General features: G+C 39.9%; 1 protein-coding gene across 1 annotated transcript in view; it reads left to right on the top strand.

The window, feature by feature from the left end:
• hectd2 (HECT domain containing 2) overlaps positions 1-18,643 on the top strand; it is a 60,984-nt gene that overhangs the window by 17,574 nt on the left and 24,767 nt on the right. The window contains exons 3-14 of the mRNA XM_085476957.1: positions 510-648; positions 763-865; positions 1,041-1,130; positions 1,713-1,777; positions 2,064-2,109; positions 5,592-5,701; positions 7,686-7,834; positions 7,926-8,049; positions 10,127-10,223; positions 10,366-10,473; positions 12,863-12,995; positions 17,182-17,270. Of these exons, the coding sequence (XP_085333083.1) occupies positions 510-648; positions 763-865; positions 1,041-1,130; positions 1,713-1,777; positions 2,064-2,109; positions 5,592-5,701; positions 7,686-7,834; positions 7,926-8,049; positions 10,127-10,223; positions 10,366-10,473; positions 12,863-12,995; positions 17,182-17,270 (1,253 nt within the window). The remainder of the gene's footprint in view (positions 1-509; positions 649-762; positions 866-1,040; positions 1,131-1,712; positions 1,778-2,063; positions 2,110-5,591; positions 5,702-7,685; positions 7,835-7,925; positions 8,050-10,126; positions 10,224-10,365; positions 10,474-12,862; positions 12,996-17,181; positions 17,271-18,643) is intronic.

The raw sequence follows: 18,643 nt of genomic DNA, 5'->3' as shown, positions 1-18,643 counted from the left end.
GATGGCCAGAGGGGCCGATGGCGCGATATGGCAGCCTCGCTTCTGTCAGTCTGCCCCAGGGCACCTGTGGCTACAACTGTAGCTGCCTCCACCAGTGTGTGAATGTGAGAGTGAATGAATAGTGGAATTGTAAAGCGTTTTGAGGGTCTCGAAACAGAGATTGCATTGCATAATTATTAATAATCTGCACATAAAACAAGATGTCTTGAACCAGATATCTGCTTTACATTATGAACATTTAACGAGCAGACTTGATATTATATTATGACCGTGATTAGGCCTTTGTGAGTGCTGCTATAGCTGAGAAAGCTTTTATTGTGTAGCTCACTAGGCTGAGAAAATGAGAGGATGTGGCTTCCTGTAAAATTCTACTTTGGCATCCAGATTCCTTTTTAAACTCTTTTTCTTTAAAGAACTCCTTAAGTCATGTTTTCTGTGCAGATGGTCAGTGTTACTGAGAGTGTGCTATAGTTGAACTGGTTCCTCTTCTTTATTTTCCTCTCCTGCAGGGAGAGAGCTGCCTCCGATATGCAGCAATGTTCGTCAAAAGCATCGGCTCTCCATCGACACTCTTCCTCCAGAGGTCAAAGCTCCATTCCCCTCTGACCCCATCATCCCCCTGCGCACCAAGACTACCAAGGAGTTTCAGTAGGTGTCAGTTCGCTGGAGCTTTAAACACACTTTAAACATGCAGGAAACATCCTTAAATCAAAGGTAAAGAGGTCGGTCTCCGTGAAGTCTTTCGTGTGTTTTGGCTGCTAGGGAGGACATGGAGCGTGCCCTCCAATCAGGAGACTGGAGGGAGGTCCGGGAGTTTTACCTGACAACCTTTGACTCCTTCATAGAAATCAACGCTGCCTTCAAGGTATATCACACACAGAATCTGGTTCTCAGCGAATGGCCTGTTGTGAGAAAACACTTTTAAATGCTGGTAAAATTTCACAGAACTGTTTTACGATGTGGTGCGATGGGAAAGCAGTTTTCACTAACTCTCTCCGTGTGTTACTCTGCCTTCGTTTTCCCCGTCACTCCTTTCCCAGCGAGAGGCGAATGGATTGTTTAACACTATAGAGGACTCAGGAGTCAACACCAAGTTTGTCAACGCTGTTTATGACGCACTGCTCAACACGGTGAGACCACACCTTCAGACATGCTTACATACGCTCAGAAACGAGGAGAAAATACTCTGAAATTCGTTTGTTGGCTGTTTGCAATCACGATAGTTTTCCTGTAATCACTTTTGAATGTAAAATATTTTACATTTGATGGGCCTCATCAGCCAACACCTTGTGTGCAACTGCTGGAGCAAATCCCAGCAGTTGATCAACTGCTGGGATCAGCTTAAGGCTTTTCTGGGAGCTTTTAGGAACTGACTGTAGGGAATGACAATACTCCAGCATAGAAGTGAACTAGTTTTTTAGCATCAAGCATTTAGCATGTTTCTAATTTGATCAGTATTGCACATATTAAACAAGGCAGTCATAGAGATTTTTGGGTTATGTGTATTAAGAGATATATCCTGGTCAAAACTGACTCCAGGGTTCCTCGCAGTAGTACTGGAGTCGTCCACACCTGGTGAGCGTTTTCTCAATTTAAAAGTAGAACAAGTGACCTTCCTGTTGTGGTAAAGGTTAGATGAATATGCCGTTCAGTGTTTTTATTTCTCTTTGTAGGCCTCTGTACACTAAGCTTGTTTTCGGTTGTGTTTTTAGCCTCAGGACATCCAGAAGTCAGTGCTGAAAGGGATCATTAACAGCCTGCTGAGGGAGTGGAAAGGGTGAGACGAGCTCTCTGCATCTTTGTGTTATCATGTTCCACTTATGAAGTTTACTATACATGCTTTTATGAAAGGAAATTATTAACATTTCATTGATATTTTTCACATTCTAATCACTGATGTTGGAATTCTTGTTCATTTATTTTAAATTGTAGTAAAATAGCTTAAAGTAATACCTTGAATCTCTGTTTTGTACCTCTTTGCTGGTGTAGTTATTTGTTATATTGTGGGACTATTTGTTAACAGTGTCTCACTGTGTTCTGGGTTTGGTCTGTTCTTTTTTCAGGCCTCGGACAAAAGATGATCTGCGAGCTTACTTCATTCTCGTTCAGGTACGATTGTGGGGAGTACCCAGAAGGCCCCTTACAGTGAACTAATCTTCATCACAAATCAGTGAAGAAATCAAATAAATGAGAACAGAGAGTACAGCTGATTAAGTCAGATACAGCATGAAAGTGGGAGCTAGAGTGTAGGTGGGTTGCAAAGTGGCTGACAGACTAAAACAGTGCGCCCTGTTGGCAACTTTACACTTAAACATGCATCATGTCTTGATGCATGTTCAATCATCCAGGTAAGGAAATCCCAAAAAGTAGATTCTGTTGATTTGGACATAGAGTTTTCATCCAAGTGACTTCTTCACTATCTGCTACATCCAAATGAACAGAATCCGCTTTTTGGGATTGTCTGCAAACACTTGCTAAGTAACCACTGAGTGACTATGAAACTGCGACAGTAAAAGGAGGTTGTTCAAATGACCTGAAAGACCTTCAAAATAAAAGTTTTCCCTTTCCGCTGAAACCAAGATGTTTCAAAAGGTTTAACTTTTACTTTGACGGTGAATGGTCTCCTGTTCTGGTTTGTTCCGTTTCACAAGTGTTTGAAGTCGGGGTGCTGTTGGTGCCTTCGAGCTACCGAAACAACAAGGTTTTCGGTGTAGCACTCTTTGCCACCAGTTTTTTGTAACAACAGTCAGCAAACAACCTCTCACCAAACAGTTAACGTTTACACATTTTTGTCCCCTAATAATCGGTAGTTACCATGGGCTCAGTGACTGGTTTTTAAGCCTACGTCACTGGGACTTGAGAACATTTGTTAAATTTGGTAGTTTTTGCCCATATTTATTCTTATTTAACAAAGACATTTTCATCAAAATGTTTTGTTTTCTTTTTGAAATTTCCCTTTGCTATTCTTCTTAATCTTGCCTCTTGTTTTCATTCCAGTCTTCTGTCTTTCTCTCTTTTTGGGGATCTTTCTTTGATGCTATTTTTCATCTCGGTCTGTCTTTCGTTCTCTCCGTCCAGTCTGATTCCCATATATGGTTTTGGGGATCAGCATCAGATAAAGACAGCAGTCTACAGTAGTCCCACTGTGGTTCCACCCTCCATCACACACACACACGGCCGAGCCAAACTTCTGATTTTGCCCCATTTGACTTTGAGGACTTGTCTCGTCTTTCAGCTCTCATGAGAACATAACCACGCACACACAAACACACAGATCGGGACTGGATGAGGTCATTTTGCAGTTGAGGACTGTTGGTTTCCTGCCTGATGATGACTCTCCTTCCTTTATGGGCTCTGGTTGCTACAAATTCATCTCTTTTTCCCTTCATCTGTGCATTATAACCATTCTCAGACTGAAGTGAGCTTTTCGGGATTATCTCACTCATTTTGTCATTTGTTATTACTTTTATTGCATCCAAACTTGTGCGCGTGCGGTCAAAGTGAAAGTGGGTCACACTTGAGGAAAAAAAGTAAAGAATAACAATCATTTAAATCCTACTTCAGTCGGCCTTTAGCCCTGCAGTTAGTTGAACGAATGAGAGATTTTTAAGGAATTGCAGTAAACCAGCCTTCTCTGGATCTTACAAATATGAACCGTATGTTGAGCATGAAGCATTTTCAATGGAAAACTCAAACATTATGTTCAACTTGAACCATTGTTTTGTTTTGTTTCAACTTGTTTTCATAGTTCTGCCCATTATTTCTTTATGTTATAATGTTGTACTCTCCAAGTTAATTAATAAGAGCTGAGAACATGAGGCCGTAATGAAGTCCACCGGGGCAGTTAACTCTTGTTTTCATTCTTTCATCTAAACAAATTTGTCTAGTGGGTTGTTTAAGGGTTGTTTGGATGCTTGTGGGAGACCCAGCAGATTCCCTTTAACGCATGTTCCCGTGATCCCAAATGAAAGGTTTAAGACTGGTGAGTAAATGTTCTAAAAAGTCAAAGAAATCATACACAAAACTATCAAAATAAGGGGTACTTTCCTCAAAAAGAGTATTTTCTTAGTAATGCAAACTAATGAGATATTTATGGTCACTTTATTTTATCTAAAAATGCACTCAACAACAGAAATAAGGAGATGAGTAAGAAATAAAACAGGGAAAATATGCTTATGACAAGCATGCGGTAAAAGCCACTTGGTTATGGTTAGAACATGAATAAAGAATAAACTCCATCAGTCATATTTTCCCACTTCATGATGCTCTTAAACTTATTTTATTTTATCCTATCAAGTAATAAAAGAATAAGAAACTCATGAAAACTAATGTTCCACAAACTTGACTCAGACTCTTGCTCAACACTTCATGGCTTATCCTGCTGATCTGAACAACACCCTAAACAAGCAGCAGTCCACTGGAGAAGGTCCACCTGAGACAGAATCTGCATGTAAATGCTCATCCATAGTGTTCATAGTTAAAAAGCAGCCATCCAGTAATTGGTGTAGCTCAAGTGTGATGTTTTCCTTCTATTTCTATTCCGTGTTTTTCTTGGTTGACTGTCGTCCATGAAAACAACACTGAAAACTGTCCTCTTATGGTCTCGCCTTTGACTTCATTATGTGATAAATTTCTCTTTCTGTTAGAGTATAAAAAGGTAGAAGTAGCCTTTAACTCTAAGTTTCAGAAAGAAGGCTTATATGGGCTATGCCCATCGGCTAATGAATTGTGATTGACAGTTTGTGAACCAATGAGAATGCAGTTTAACAGTCACATCCGCCTCTGATGACAAAAATCCTCATGTTGAGGCTTCACGATGGAGCTTTGGAAACCAGCAGGTGAAGTTATTAACAAATGTACTGTTTTATTCCTTATAACTCGAAATGAGTAAATGAGCCCATGAAGTCATCAGAAAACTGTTTACTGAGATTATCCAGGACAGCTTTCACCAGACGAGCATGCTTTAATCAGTCAACTCAATTTAACCCTTTCACACATAGCGGTCACTACAGTGGACAGCTATTCAAAGGCTGTGTTCTTGCATTTGTGTCAGTGTTGATGGTATACTTGCACATAAACCACTACATAGGACGCTGATGTGTCACTCCATGCCCTGCCACACAGTCAAAACGTATGTTGTCCACCTAAGTGGACATTTAAAAAAAGACTCTTTGAAAAGTACATGTTTAAAAAAGTGAATTTCAAAAATGGTTAACATGGTTAACTACTGCAAGTAAAATGAACATGTGGTTCATTACCTTAGCATGTTCCCCGCATAAATAACAGTTATTTGTAGTATATATTGACTCACATACTATTTAATACAAGACAGTACATGCCCTCATAAATGTTTAAGCAGAGGATACCTTGAATTGTGTACGTTTCCATGGTTGCCATGTGCGTTCACATGCATCCAGGCACTAAGTTGCTGCTCTATCAATTTGTCCTGTTAAGGTCTCTGTTAGTAGCATCATGCAATACATTTGACATTTGTGTTACGATTTCCGTCTCAGTTCACATGTTGGATTCCGGCTTTTTAACTATGTGTTTCTGCTGTGTGTGTGTGTTTGTGTGTGTGTGTGTGTGTGTAGAACCCACAGTACTCAAGCACCAGCACCTATGTGATCTATGCTCACCTGCTCAGGCAGATCGCAGCTTTGTCTGAGGCTGACCATCACTTCCTGGTTCACTGGTTCAAAAAGTAAGTCCAAAACTCTGTGCAAGCGTCTGTATGTTCGTCTGTGTGTTCGTGTGTGTGGTAACCAGTTTGATATTGGTTCGCAGCCAGTAACAAATGGACCTCACCGCAGTTTAAATAAACAATAAAAATGTCAGGTATCATATTCTGATTGATGTCTCTTTACAGCGTCTATAAAGCTACAGAATATTTTCTTTGTCTTTACATTTGAATTACTTTGTCTTTTACTGATTTTCGTCATCCACACTGGATCTAAGGAGAGAGGATTTTGTATGTTAAAGAGATCGTGCAGCCTTCTGTGGAAAATGTGGGATTTGAAGCTTTAAATAACTCGTGGATGTGTGGGCGGATTGGCTCTTGTCATCTTGTTTCTGCAGCAGGGTTAGCAGGTGATAAATTGTGAGATGAGAACATAAATTAGGCAACTACTCTGCTTAGTCTCACTTTCTTAATGCATATCACATACACAGTTTTGAGGTTTTATGAATCTCTGCTGTCGTTTGGTGCAAACCCTAAAATTTGACAAAACACAGCACTCGCATTCTTTTTACATCCAGCTTGGTTTTTGTCTTCAGCTTTGCTTTCCCTACTCTAATCAGCCCACACAGTGCGACCTGCATGCCAACACTTTCCCTTCTGGAAAAAAAAAAGTTCAAACGTGTATTTGTGATTAACTGTCAAGTATAATAGAATTGTTCTACTTAAAAGAGTATGCTTAACTACTTGACATCCACCAGGTCACCAATAATCTATCCATGGCTTGAGTTTTGTTTTGGCAAAATGTTTCTGGCAAAACTTTAGAAACTGCAACATGTTACATTACAAATAAAGAGTCATACATCAGCTGTTGCATCTTTTTTCTATGTGACTGTTCCAAATAGGCATTATATTATATTTAAAAAAGGGGTCAACATAAGCCAGACCCTACCCTAATCATAGGTGGGCTGCTAGTGACTAGCCGGATGTTAAATAGTTAAAAAAAAAAAACTCATGGCGAGTTACAACATTGTGTGCTAATGTATTGTAGTTGTTGTCTGCTGTTGTGTTACTGTACACATATTATCTGCTTTAGCTTGAATATAGAAAAACATCATAGAAAAGTTTTATCAGGTCATCTTTCATTATATATTGTTTTGCTAAGAACACGTTTGGTGAATCTGTCAGTGACATACTACATGACTAAAACTGGTGCCAGGCAACATATGACTCAAATAGTCTATACGAGCAAGGGAATGGAATGGAAATCTCATTTCAGCTTTTTGTAGATGCTAACAAGGACACATTTGTTTTAATGTTTGAGAATCTGCTTGCAAAAACCCAACAAGCTGTAGTCCAAAGTTTTATTCAGAATGGCAGTAAAAAAAGTCTTAGATCCAGTCCTTATGGTGCAGGAACCCTGGACGTGAAAGCAAAGACTGGAAGCTTGTTTGGGAGTTTTAGTATAAAAGAAATTTTTCACAATGTCAACACAGTAATCAACAGTAAGAGATTAATAGTTATGGGGCTTATGAAATATTAAACTTCTATCCAATAGAAAAAAAGCATGTTTATTAATTTATAAATTTCTTTATCTTATTTAATTACATTGTTCCTCACTGTCCAAATATAAACTTTGTCCAGCTAGAAGACTTTAAACATCACACACAACCTGAAAGCACAAATGTAAACCAGCTTCTGTTCGTCTCCCTCTCGGCTTGAATGAGGAACATTTGAATTCATGCTGTTTGTGGTAATGATTTACTAGCAAGCTGCTTCAAATTAGAAGTTCTGTTTAGTTCTGCTCAGATCCAAAAACCAAACTTCTCCAAAGCTGCTATTAGTTTTCCTCCTTGAAGTGTAAACATCTATTTTTGTGCACATGTATATTTCAGGGTGCAGTTTGACTCTGCCAAGCCACCAGTATTAACTCCATGTATCTGTGTGTGTGTGTGTGTGTGTGTGTGTGTGTGTGTGTGTGTGTGTGTGTGTGTGTGTGTGTGTGTGTCAGACTGTCTGCAAGGCGTTTCAGACAACTGGTAGAGCGCCTCCTGCAGTTCATCTCCACTCGCCTATTTCCAGCAGAACCAGATGAATTTCCTCCTCTGTCCAAGTGCGCCTGGTGGATTCCCTCTGCAACCAAAGTGCTCAGCCTCTTCAGTGAGTCTCTTGCAAAACTAATAACATCTCGATGTCTGCTGCAGATGATTTCTGTCACATTTGACTGTTATTCTTGTTTCCCTGTCCTCAGATGCAGCCAACAGTGTCTCCTCCCCTCCAATCATGTCCTTCACTGACTTTTACAACATTACTCTTGAACACATAGATTTTATGGAGGATTATAGGACCTGGCAGAACTATGGCAACTCAAATAGGTCAGTTGTGTTTTTTCTGTATACATTAAACTGTATGAATTTTCCATCTGGTTCAATCCTGCTAAATCCTGATGCTTGCATCATTAGTAAATCTAAAAGTCATATCTTGCAATTAGGTTTGTTTTCTTTCAGCCAATACTGGACAAATTACCTGCCAAGAAATTTAGCTGAACATGATTTTCAATTTAATCGCAAAATTTAGTGTTCACTTGAACCGTTCTTTAGAGCACCAAAGGCGATAGGATACATTTTACTTCCAGGACTTCATTTGAGTCATTTTGCAATTTAACAATAATCAACTTTTAGATGGACATGACCTTTTTGGTTAAAATATTTACATGTATATATATATATAAACTATCATATAGAAAGGGTGTGATAGAGGGCTTGTCCTGGTGAAAATCCCGGACGAGCCCCCAAACATTTTCTTAGTCCATAAATTGACAATGTAGTGGAACTAACGGCATATAAGATGGCACCATCTTGCTGTAATTCTATGAATGTTAAATGATGTAAATATAATTATAAAACACATAAGCTTGAACCAATTTTATTATTAGATTCAGGCTTCTTAACTAATATCTTAACTAACAAACTTTTAAAACCGAATCCAAAAAGTACGACTGCTTGTATCATCCAACTCAAGTATTAAATAACAAAGAAATTGAAGGACCAAGGCTTACTGTAGTCGACACCAAAGCCAGCCATTCTGACCACGTCTGGCTTTAAATGCATGCATAGGCTGATAAGGCATAACTGAAGTAATATTAGGTACCAGAACACTTTGAATATTTCTTTCTTTGTTTGTTGTTACGGATTGAGATATGTTGTATTACCATATAGATTTGTAGGAATAATTTCTTGCTAGCATAGATGCATTTCTGTTCAAATCAAGCATCTTTACTGCAGCATAATAAACTAATGAAACTTTGACATTAAATTTACACCACTGCATGTAATGAAATAGCTGACATCTCTCATTTTGGTGGGGCGTACCTCTTCGGTGACAAACTGGCGCAAACGAGACCCTGTTGTAATTTTGTATGAACTAGGCATTTATTTTCTTTCTTGTAGATCACTGAATATGGTAGTCAGCATGTGAGTAGTTGATTTGTTGCTACGTAACAAGTTTATGGTTGATTGCAGTAGCAGGTTATGCTAGAGCTGCTCATTTCTCATGGATACACAACTTTTCCACAAAGATATGTTCCTGAAAATACCAAAAAGGTAACATACTCTACTTTAACTTGTGATTCAAATCCAGTCATAACCCTGGGTTGCTTTATATAAGAGACTAAATCAATGTCATCTGGATTCAGATTGGTTGACCAATAATACAAAACCTGAATGACTCTGATTCACTTCACTTTTGTTATTCAAATCTTCATCAGTTTAGTTTTGTATGAACTGAAAACTCTCCAGATTTCAGCAATAAATAGAAAGCATAAAATGCTGTACTACTTTGTAGTGTAGTAAAGTATAGTACAGTATAGTAGTAATGATTGGTTGATGATATAGTCAGTGATGACTGATTTTTGTCAAAAAAAAAAAAACGTTTTTAGACTTGCCTGTAAGCTCCTATTAGAATTGCCCCTCCATATTACAGTACATTACCCTGAGTAAGTGCTACTCATGACCAAGTCATCTAACATCCCTTTGAAGATTCCTGGAAGTGAAATTGAGTATCTCCTCAAAAGCTGAATAAAGTAACGCTTCCACAGCTGCAGTTTATCCAGAACTATGGAAAGACTTGCAGAAGCCGTGAAGTTCGTTTCACGCTGTGTCACGGCTCGTTAATGTCTCACAAAGAAAATGGATCTGGAGTTTACAGTTGAAATGACCGGCTCTTACAGCCTCTGGCTGGTGTGGTGGGGGATTTGTGGAGCTCATGTGGCTTGGAGGGTGTAGACTTCAGAGCCTGCTCATTAGGGTAAAGTATAGAATTTTGAAAACACTTGAAAGCTGGTCAGAAATGCAGTTACAGAAAGACATATTTATGAAACTGCTGATAGAAAAACAGACTAAGAAACTCTGCCTGAGAATTATTAACTATTCTTAATTTTTTCCTCTTTTTCAGGTTTTCTTTCTGTCAGTTTCCCTTCATCCTCTCGACGGTGGTAAAGAAAGCCATCATCCAGAAAGACTCGGAGCAACAGATGATCAGTCAGGCCAGGGTGAGTCGCACATTAACAAAGCCTGATTCCAGCCTTAAAATATTGTAATAAGGAAACACAGAGCAGGCAGATTTGCTGAAGCTGTATATGAGCAACAAATGCTTGTCTGTTGAGTTTAGGATTCTGTGTTTTTGCTTCACAGCAAAGTCTGGTCAGTAAAGTTTCTCGCAGGCAGAGAGTGGACATGAACCTTCTGTTTCTCAACATTAAAGTACGACGAGCACAGCTTCTCAGCGACTCACTGGATGAGGTTAGTACATTCACAAATTTCAGTTTTTGATGTATAATAATTTTACAAGACGTTTAAACATCTTTTAAACTTTTTAAACTGAAATATGCAAGTTAAAGCATGCAGTGTAGACTGGTGTCATCAGGGCGTTTATTAATTAGAAATAATGTGAATGTTGTCTGATCTTTAATGCATGAACAACTGCCATGATGATTATTTATTTTAAAAAAAGAAAGATAAAAAAATCTCCTGCAAATTCCCAATGATATCTTTCTGTTTTTTATCAGAAAGTTATTTTTATTCCAGTGCGAACTGGAATTTCTAAATTCAGTTTCTCTGATTTTAGTGCTTTATGCTTTATTTTTGGTGGTTTATAAAGGCTGCTTTGGTAATCTTAGTAGAAAGTTCCTTTTAGGGGCAAATTCAGGGGCAAATTGATAACATGTATGGCAGTTGCATGGAAACCTATTACTGATTACTATGTCTGATTTCTGATTTCTAAAAACAAATCTGAGAACCCGTTAACCCATCAGCTGACAAACTAAGGGCACAAATGCTAGCAGCTGTCTGAGCCGAGACTTCCTGATGTGTCTGCCAATCATAGTTTATGATCGTTAATAAATTAGAAAAAGCTAATAAAAACCTTTTGTCCTCTTTAGACAATGCCCAGTGTTTTTGAATTTGAATTTTGGTAAATGGATTCTGTTTTTTGCTGTCCATGTTTACCTGGTCAGTACCTGCTCATACACGATTGTTTATTAAAATTAAGACAAACCAGGAACATTCATGTCCCTAAAAACTCATCCTTTGTCTACTATCTTTACACATATTTATATGCAGATATCTGAAGTGACCTTGAGCCATAACACACTGTGAATTTATGTTTAGTGTGTTTTAAATGTCCTAATGCAATTTTAGTTGATACCAGAAAGCCAATCAGAAAACAATATGTTCTTTAGAAATACACAAGCACAGATTGGTGCAGGTTCTGCGTCATTTAATGAAAAATGAGATGTGTTAATGTGCCTTCTCCACTGAAGTACTGAGCAAAGATCGTGAAAAAAGAAGGAACTGAGGAGAAGCTCATGGGTGTAAACTGGGATTTTTAGGACATCTGAGAGTGTGATAACAACCAAAAACCAAAACATTTCTTAAAATGTTGTTTTAAGCAAGGGGGAAAAATTGGAAACTTGTGATGTGGGAATACTGGGAATATCGGCCAGTGAATATATAGACCCTGCCATGAGGATCAGCAAGTATGCCTTTAATGTTTTGCAGTCATGTGTCACCCTCAACCTCCGTCAATCTGAAATGTAACCGTAAATCTGAGATAAACACTAAAATCCAAGTCTAAATTATGTGAAATGTTATTTTCTTCCTGCAGTGAGGTTCAGACCAAATGTCTTTCATTTTGGTCTTTAATTGCTGGTCTGTCCCTGTGAAGATATTCAGTCTGCAGACACTGAGGAATACATGATCACAGCATTTTCATACTTTCATTTGAAGAAACCATTTAGCAACTTAAGTAACAGTGTTTATGGGAAATTATAGCAGAGGATGTCATTTTTTTACCCAGAAAATATTTCCGCATCTACTTATTTTCTACTGCTTCTGTCTGTAGCAGCAGTCTAAGCAGACCAGTCCTCTTTCTTGGTGACCTGTGCCTAAAGCTCTTGTGGCGTTCTCAAGCCAGAAGAGAACCATAATCTCTCCATCATATCTGCACTGGAATCTTTCCCATGTTGGGTGTGACTGGAACACCTCCACAGGAGCCGTCCAGAGGCACCTGGTCAGCTGGTCTGATTTGATGTGGAGGAGCAGCAGTTTTACTCTCAGCACCTCCTGAACCACTGAGCTCCTCACCTAGTCTGGGAAGCAGAGCTGAAAGTGCCTCTGCGGGCTCTTGCTTGCAGTTTTCATAATTCCTTTCATAACTTCTTCTCTCATCATGACCATAGATGTGGGTAGGAGTGTAGATGGACCAGTAAATCAGCTGCTTTTGTCATATCTCTCTTTACCAGAACAAATAGCATCCACATCCCAGCAGACACCGCAACCACTGGTCTGTCAATTTTGCATTTGCTGACTTATTGTTAGCAATGCACAACTTTCCCTGGTGCTCTACAGGAGCCAAATAACCCATAATAATGGGCCTGATACCCCAGATTTCTTAAGCATCTCAAACAGGGCACCATAAGAGCAATCACACACCAGTTCCACAAAGCACATGCAGAACAGCTGGACACAATATTGCCAAGGCGTGTCACCCAGGATAACCCCACATCAGACGCTTCAGGCGCTGCAACTCTTACCCATCCAAGGGGTACAAAGGTTTCTGCAGCAAGTGTTTCTGCAATGCAAACTGAAACGAAATGTGTGTGTGTTTGTTTCATCTCTTTGTCGCCGATAGCTGACGAGGAAGCGATGCGATCTAAAGAAGAAGCTGCGGGTGACTTTTGTCGGGGAGGCGGGGCTGGACATGGGCGGCCTGACGAAAGAGTGGTTCCTGCTACTCGTCCGACAAATCTTTCACACAGACTACGGTGAGTCAGGGTTTCAGATTGGAGGTCATTCACACTGAAATATGAGCTGCTGGGCTGTGAGTGTCCACAATCCAGCCTTCATCATAAAAATGGAAAAAAAGCTTTTCTTTGAATAGGTCTCGAGGGAGCAGCTGAGAATAACAGATAAGGTTGAAAATCTGGAAGGTAAATCCCGTTTGATACAAAGTCAGTGGAAAGTGAAGCTGTATTTTATTATTGAAGTCAAGCGGAAAAAAATCGTATTTTTATTGGATAAAACGGAAAGTACATTTTTATTAGACGGAGGCCTCGGTGGACGTGCTTTGTGAGTTTTCGGGTCAGTGAAACTGCAGCGGGAATAAGTGTCAGATGGCTGAGAAAAGTGGCCCGTGTTGGTTTTGGCAACTGTATAATTAGCTGTCATTTCAGTCTGGAAGAGTTCTTATTATGATGGTCTTCTTCTCTTGTTTCTCTTTTCCTTTTTGTCTGTTCTGGCTGCCTGACTGTAATTATCTCTGTTTGCCATTGTTGTCACTGTGCCTATCTCTTTCTCAGTGTTGCTCTCTCAGTCTTTTAAACTCCTTTAGCTCTGTTTACACGATTTATTCCAAATCTAAAGCCAGACACGGCTAAGTCACTCCTTCTTGTTACAGTTGCGTTAGGCTCTACAACGACCGGTAAAACTATCACATGTAAAGTTGCTCGTGTTTGATGTGACGTTTGCTCGATGTGACAGCTTTAGAATAAAGACACCATTATTATTTAGATGGTTCAGTGTAAGCCTTGCTTTTTATGCGTGTCCCAAGTTTTGACTGGCTCTGTGTTCAGCCTCTCAGCTAGAACTTGTTTTTTTCCCAGTAGCTATTGGCAACTTTTCCCCAGTAGCAAGAATGCTGGACAATGGAACAGCTGGAGAAACTGTGGAAACTTTACTTTTCTTTCAGTAAAAGAAAGAACTCGCCACAAAAAAGGCAATAAAACGGAAAATACAGTCAAATGAGAAGGAAAGGCCTCAGGCAGGCGTTGACTGGACGGAGAGAGATCCTGGACATAAGAGGGTTTACTCCGTTATTATTTCTAATGATAGGAATATGAGTATTTTTCCAATACTCTTCTTTTAAAAACCCAAGAACCTCCCATCATATTGAAACCAGTAGCTCTGTAATGCAAAGAAGTGCTTGAGTGATGTTGCAGGTATCACTTTCACCTTATAGTTTAACACTGATTCTGGAGAAAGATGAGTACTTCTAAGGCCTATAATGCCTGTTAAAGCTGGCTGAAGTAGTCCAGTTTGTAAAATTGCAGCAGAGGGGAGACTGGTGTGACTGTCTGCTGTGCTTAAAACAATCCCTGCACTTCCTTTTCCGACACTGATTATTGTATTTGTGTAATAGCTTATAGTCGTTAACTGTCAGCGTAGACTTCTTCACACTTAATATCTTTAGTGTCTTACTTGGTCAAGCCAGCGTCAGCAACCGCAACAAACAACCTCCTCAAGGCCAAGGCCGCCTCTTCCCCATCGTTCCACATGTTTAGCTTCTACCTTCACATTCTTCTAAATTGGTCATTCATTGCTCATCCTTTTATACTTATAAAAAGGCCATTAATCTCTGGCTCTCGTCTACAGCATGTCATTTATCCCGTCTTCCTTTTTCTCTCCCCAACCAGTCGCAGCAGATGGCCCCGCCCCTCCCTGAGCCACCAAAGTGCTTGCTCATAGGGGGTCATATTTTCAGATTGTTGGGTTATTTCTCTGTATGTATTATTGTAGGGTCTATCTTACAATATAAAGTGCCTTGAGGTGACTGTTGTTGTGATTTGGCGCTGTGTAAATAAAATTGAATTGAATTGAATAGAGTTTATTTCTCAGTGGTATTGACGGGTTTTGACCTGCTGTTGTGTTTTGGCCCCAGATACATAAAACTGAATTGAGTTGAACTTGCTGGCTGCTCCGCCTTTCCTTTATAAGTGTCTGTGTTTGACAGTCACCAACAGCTGAAGGAACCTGTAGTTCCTTGGCAAGTTTTCACACATTAACTAAGATTACGTGGACCTTTGGTGGAAACGCAGCGAAAGACTCTCACTTCCATGCCCGCTGGTAATGTGGATAAATAAATCTTAAGTAAAGGGCTCAAATATTTCCCTTTGGAAAGGATTCAACAGTTTCCTAAAACAGCTGGAAAGTCTAGTTTTAAGCAAACATGAAACAAAGTTGAGGAAACGGCACATTTTTGGGGACTATTTTCAGTGGTGGATTACTACACGTGTGTGTGGGATTCACTCAGGACAAACTGCAGTGTCTGTTCGTGGTAATTAAAGCGCATGTCGCACAGCATAGTGCAGCCATGTGTTATTAATAGTTCTTGGAGAACAGCAGCGCACAGATGCATGGGTTATATCAGCCTTTAAATACATACACAGTGCTTCATAGCGCCATACTTTCATTGTTGGTTTTGCTCTTTTGGGGAGACAGTAAAAAATCCTTTAATGTGAAGTCTCGATTGAACGCACTTATCACAAACAGTTATTTTATTCACCGCTTTCCAGCTGCGCTGTGCTGAGTTGCACATTTCACAAATGGTGGCGAGTTGGTGGTTAACAAAAATCATTTAGATCTCAGTCCAAACTGAATTTCTGTGAATTGTGAGGAAAACATTTCTCAAGCCTTTCTTCCTCCATTTTTCAATTCAACAAGTGTGTTTCCATCACTGCCGCTCCAACATTTCCCCTAACTGCAAAACGATTCTCACATCACGTCTGGGCAAAAAAACCCTTTTTACAATATTGATATAGCATTTTCTCCAAGTTTCGGCCGCGTCCGTTCAGCCTTTGTAGTTCAGTATGTTGGAATTTGCATAAAATATACTCGAGTGGAACCAAGCGAGCGTCTGCCTGTGCATCTACGTTTTCTGCTCTCTGCGTCTCCGCTCTGGTCAAGTTGTTCTTTCCATCGTCGTTCCATCTTTCCGCGGTCGTCTGTGTTTGTCGGTGCCAGGGGGATGTCGGCCCAAAGCAACACACTCAATGAAAGCTGTGTTCCCCTCATTAGCAGCACAGGGAAATCCCCACCTCTGCACACACACACACACACACACACACACACCCAGCTGCACACAGACAGGTGTATGCGCACACACACACACACACACAGGCTCTTTTATACATGAGGTCTTTTCCATTTTGTGTGTTCAGAGATGTGAGTGGTCCAGATGTGAGTCTCCACTCTGAACAGACTGCTGCTGTTTCTTTCAGTCACAGCTGGAAGAGTTTCAGCAGCGCTCGAGTCTCAACAACTTGTGTGTTACTTTTTTTTAAAATGATTTATTTATTTAAATTAAATATTTAATATGCTTAGGACGTCAGCAAGGTGCTGCAGTTGCAGAGAAACTCTAATCAGAAAAGAGGTGATGTGACTGACATCCAGCAGATCAGCAGTGAAACAGCAAAGCTTTTCAGGTGGAGGCTAAAGAAGCGTGTGCTATGTACACACCTACACATTACACCTGCATGTAATCACATCATTGATGCCATTGGACTGTCCTGGTTGACACACCTCTACAACATTGATGGAAGTTGGGGACAGTGTCCTTTGCTTGCTGAACTGCAGAGGCGGTCACCCTTTGAGAACCACAATTCCCTCTGATCCCCCTTCTCACAAATTCCAAATGTGCATTTAAAATTCCACATGAGGGGAAGATGCGAACCAACCTCTAACTCTGATATAGCTCAGTGATCTCAGTGATGAACCAGGCACTCTTTCAGCCTCGCATTTCAACTTGCAGGGCAGTCCGGTCGACACTTTCCCAAACCGCGCTGTTTGGTTTCTATCTCCGCTTGTGTTCAGAGTAACAGCAGTGCTTTTGATTTCAGTGCAGTTTTACTGCTACTTTCCAATTCGACTCAACCTAAATCCCTTTTCCCCCAAGTTTGGACAGTTGATTGAAAGTCCTGAGTTGAAAACTTTAGGTGGACACTTTTTAATTTAACAGGGACTCACTGATTCCGGGAAAAGTCCAACTACATGTACCAGGTGTCTTTTTTCTTCTGTCTTTTCTTCTTCAGACCCTCTGTTTGTCGTAAAAATGACCTTTCCTCTTTATTTTTTTTTGCCTTCATCACTTCCTGTATCCTTTTTTCTACCAATCAAATGTATCGAATTAAATAAAAGAGATGTGTTCAATCTAAATGTAGTACTTTCTTTTTTTAGGGATGTTTACCTACATGAAGGACTCACGCTGCCATTGGTTCAGCAGTTGGAAGTGTGACAACTACTCTGAGTTCCAGTTGGTCGGGACTGTATCCTTTATGAAGAACAACAACAAACATCAGGGTATGTGCAAGCTTTAAATGTTGTTTAAGCGCTTTATAAATGAGCTCTTTGGAGGTCCTAATGAGCCTAACGAGGTTGCCTACGTTATCCGGTTCAAGTTAAGAGAAGGACAATAATATATATATATATATTTTTTTAATGAACGTGCATCGGAGCAGTTTGTTTAGCACCTCCCACGTTAGCTTTTTAATGCGTTTTCATTGTTTTTGTAGCTGCAGAGCAGTTTCACAGCATCTGCTTTTCTGCTCTAGACAAAACTGCTGAGTTTCTGGGAGGGTCGGACTATAAATGCGTGTAATGTGCAGACGGGCACAAATAACCACACACAGGAGCTTTCCTCGTGCACTCCCCTCTGACGTAGCAAACACTCCTCCGTTTTAAACCGCAAAGGAGAAAAAGATACTATAATGTGTGTGTTTAGGCCGTGGGTCTGCACATGTAACAAATACGCCTCGCTCTGTGGAGGCTTTTTCAGCGCAGCACATAAAATTGAATCGACGTGGTCAGAATCATTTTTCCAAAACAAGACCTCAGCGAAGAGCTTCATAACAAATACAAATAGAATCACAGCAGGTTTGTGTGTTTTTAAATAATAAATGATATTAAAAAAGTATGTTTTTATCACAGACTGTAAACCAAAAATGGACACAGCCTAATATAGAATTGCCTTAAACCTGCTTTTCATTGGGCAGCAGAGGGCAGCGTCTTACATTGCAAAAGGAAGTCTGATTGTTTGCATGTTTATGAGAAAATGATTGTAGTGCTCCTCTCAGTAGGTTTGAGTCATATTTGTTGTTAGTGTGAGTACATGAGTTACATGATCAGCCCAGTTATAATAATGGCCAGCAGGGGGCGCTTCCTTTGCCTTCCAGTTGTAAATCTGTGACTTCAGTAAACAATTCCTTCATGAGTTTTTGGTTCAGCTGCTAGTTTGAAGTCTTATTGATACAACTTTGTAACCGGCAATAAAGCATGATATGCTTTATTGAAACTGTGACATCATTACTTCTGTCTTTTATATACAGTCTGTGTCATTAAGTCAATGCAAACGTTCAGTCAGCAGTGAAGCTCATCACTTATCCTTCTGCTTCAGCCTGAAACGCACCAAAGATCAGCTGTTTTGCTCCTGCTGTTTCAGGGTTCTCAAAGTGTGGCTCACGGGCTATAGGCGGCCTTTGGTAGCTGTTATGTAAGTGCAACAAGTACAGACGCACTACAAGCTTTTCATTCATCCACAGTTAACATCATACAGGTCAATCTGGAACAAGATTAAGTTAACATTTGTCTTCAGTTTCAGGTCAGGAAATTTAACAGCAAGCTGTTAAAACAACATAACGTG

Source organism: Copadichromis virginalis, linkage group LG13 (assembly GCF_057382275.1).
Source record: "Copadichromis virginalis isolate Kocher_CV1m ecotype Utaka linkage group LG13, C_Virginalis_male_GT1.1, whole genome shotgun sequence".
Taxonomy (NCBI): Eukaryota; Metazoa; Chordata; class Actinopteri; order Cichliformes; family Cichlidae; genus Copadichromis; species Copadichromis virginalis.
This window is presented reverse-complemented; position numbering and strand designations above follow the sequence as displayed.